General features: G+C 41.1%; 1 protein-coding gene across 2 annotated transcripts in view; it reads right to left on the reverse strand.

The window, feature by feature from the left end:
- Window positions 1-2,500, reverse strand: part of LOC138040184 (collagen alpha-2(I) chain-like) — an 89,605-nt gene that overhangs the window by 28,926 nt on the left and 58,179 nt on the right. For both annotated transcript variants that reach the window (XM_068885966.1, XM_068885959.1), the window contains exons 43-46: window positions 2,253-2,306; window positions 1,538-1,591; window positions 389-442; window positions 220-273 (exon numbers count right to left, since the gene is read on the reverse strand). In XM_068885966.1, the coding sequence (XP_068742067.1) occupies window positions 220-273; window positions 389-442; window positions 1,538-1,591; window positions 2,253-2,306 (216 nt within the window). The remainder of the gene's footprint in view (window positions 1-219; window positions 274-388; window positions 443-1,537; window positions 1,592-2,252; window positions 2,307-2,500) is intronic.

Below are 2,500 nucleotides of genomic sequence, written 5' to 3' on the forward strand. Positions count from 1 at the left end.
AAAATGGGGCTAATATATCGAAAATCTTTATTTTCTTTGAAATTCAAAGAGAACCCTTGTTACGCTGGCCGAAAATATGCCCCTTTAAAACAAGCGGTTAACAGAGCCGAGAAACACTTTCTACGACGGAACTTTTTCTTCTTCAATTTTTTGTCTAAGTGTTTTCGCTAAGCTCTCAAGACTGGCATTTGTCATGAGTTCCTGCTTGTGTAACGTTACCTTTGTACCAGGCATGCCTGGCTTTCCCTCCATTCCTTCCTCACCCTCTGGACCCTGTCGAATTAAAGGTCCATGGACAGATTAACGAAACAATTACTCGAGAAACAAATGGAATAAAGAAGTAAACGATTATAAAGGAGAAAGGAAACGGGTGAAGCTCGGAACTTACCACCGCCCCCTGAGCTCCTGGTCTTCCCGGCAAGCCTGGCGGACCTCTGACACCCTAAAGTAAGTATGGAGAAAAAACACGTTTTCTTCACCCAACGTAAGACTTCATTTCAACAAGAACATTTTTTTGATCGAAAAGATTGTTTTCCTGCTCTGGAAGTGGCGTTTCATCAAGTCCGACACTTAACATGTAGCTCTGAATCACCCTCCCATGAATTTTTTAAACCTTTGCGGATAGTTGTATCTCATATTGCTAATTACTGTTCCAAAATAAAAAAATGGGGGTAACTGAGTTTTGAGATATAATGAAGTTAAGACGAAATATAGGGTGTTTTCGGGGAGCTTTCGTGTTGCCATGATAACCTATTACGTCACAGTAGTGGGCGCACTTTGTTAAGTCATAATTGGAGTTTCATATGGTACCATAGCATTGCTGTTACGTGATACAGTGTAGTAGTTATAACCTTTTTAATTAGAAGGTCTCGTAAAAGTGGTGAAACTGGTTCCAGCCACCTTAAATGTAGTGGTTCACTGTAGTGTTTTAGCGGTATCCCAAATTGACATGTGCGGACAAAACGAACAAATTTGATGAACTAAAGCCGCTGTTAACGTTGAAACTTATAGCTGAGACTTGTGTGCCACGGCCCTGCGAAACAAGTTTCAAGAGGCATTACACCGTGTAACATGGTCGGTTTCGTGATTTTTGAACTTTCGTTGCGAGACAAGTTTCACGAAAAGTAGAACCACTTTCTACTTCTGCAACGATCGCAGAAATCGCACAGTGCGACGCCTGCTGAAACATTTCTTTGCAGCGCCGTTGCACATAAGTTTCAGCTAGAAGTTTCAACGTGTAACTGCGGCTTAAGATCGTCCAGGTGAGATAGTCCTTCCCCAGCGTGAGAAGTCATCCTCACAAGTGATTTGGCTCTGACAAACTTTCCCTTTCACTTGCGAGGATCACTTCCACTCAGGTTTTCGAAATATCAATCAATGTCACCAATAACAGTCCTTTACAGGACTATACTCTTACCAGGTCGATCTCACTTCATAATTTTTTCGTATGACTTTGGGTTCAAGCCATGTACTAAATTGAAAGCAATTTACTTTGACAGAATTAAGGTCTGAAATGAAAGGTGTTTGCGATGCATACCGGAGCTCCAGTGCCCCCAGGGTCTCCCTGTTCTCCTGGCGAACCTTCCGATCCCTGAGCATGAAATAAACATGTAAAAATGGTTAATTATTTGAAGAGGACACAAACTTTATCTTCACGAAATACATGATTAGGCAATTGAAATGAACAACGCGATGAGGCAATGGCTCATAATAATTCTGATTTTTTTTTGGTATGACATTGAAGCACCCCTGAAGACTAAGATAGGAAGACAAAGAATTTCAGGAATCTAAGAATTGTTTAAATAAGGAAAGAGTATTACCCATCGCACTTGAAGTATCAACCTTGCGCTGAAATAAATGCAGCCGTTTGATCCGAAACCAAGAATGTTGGATTGTGATGCAGGGCATATAGCACAATACACGGAAATACACACACATGAATGTCGAATTATGAAGGATAACGACTTTTGCACGTGGATCTTCAATTGTAAATCAGCCTCATTCCCAGGTCTTTTCTCCCCGGCCGAAAGTTGGAGAAAAGCCCTAGGACCGACCGAGGATGATTGTGAATACGAGATATTGAAGGATTCAATGCAATTCGATTATTGGATTTGTAATTGAACACTAACTCAAGGCCACAACGTTACAAACACAAGCTTATATTTTAGGTCGCCACGTCGAAGACGACACAGTGATGTGTTCACCTCGACAAGAGAAAAACGTTCAAAAGAAAGTGGCATAAGAATCCTTACCAGACCCCCTGCTCCTCCTTTAGATCCAACACCTCCAACTTCTCCTTTTCCACCCTGGTGATGTGAAGAGCATGTTCGTTAGTGTCGCCTTTCGACAGTTTTAAAATTCCGGCAAAACTAAAAGAAACGGATATAAACTCCGACGCAAAGAAACATTTTGAATGCCAGAGATTCGAGTGGGAATTTTTTGGTTCTATTCCACCACAGTAATTATTCTCAAAATATTGCTTAACATGTCCTTTTCTTCA

The sequence above is a fragment of the Montipora capricornis genome, chromosome 1 (genome assembly GCF_036669925.1).
Source record: "Montipora capricornis isolate CH-2021 chromosome 1, ASM3666992v2, whole genome shotgun sequence".
Taxonomy (NCBI): domain Eukaryota; kingdom Metazoa; phylum Cnidaria; class Anthozoa; order Scleractinia; family Acroporidae; genus Montipora; species Montipora capricornis.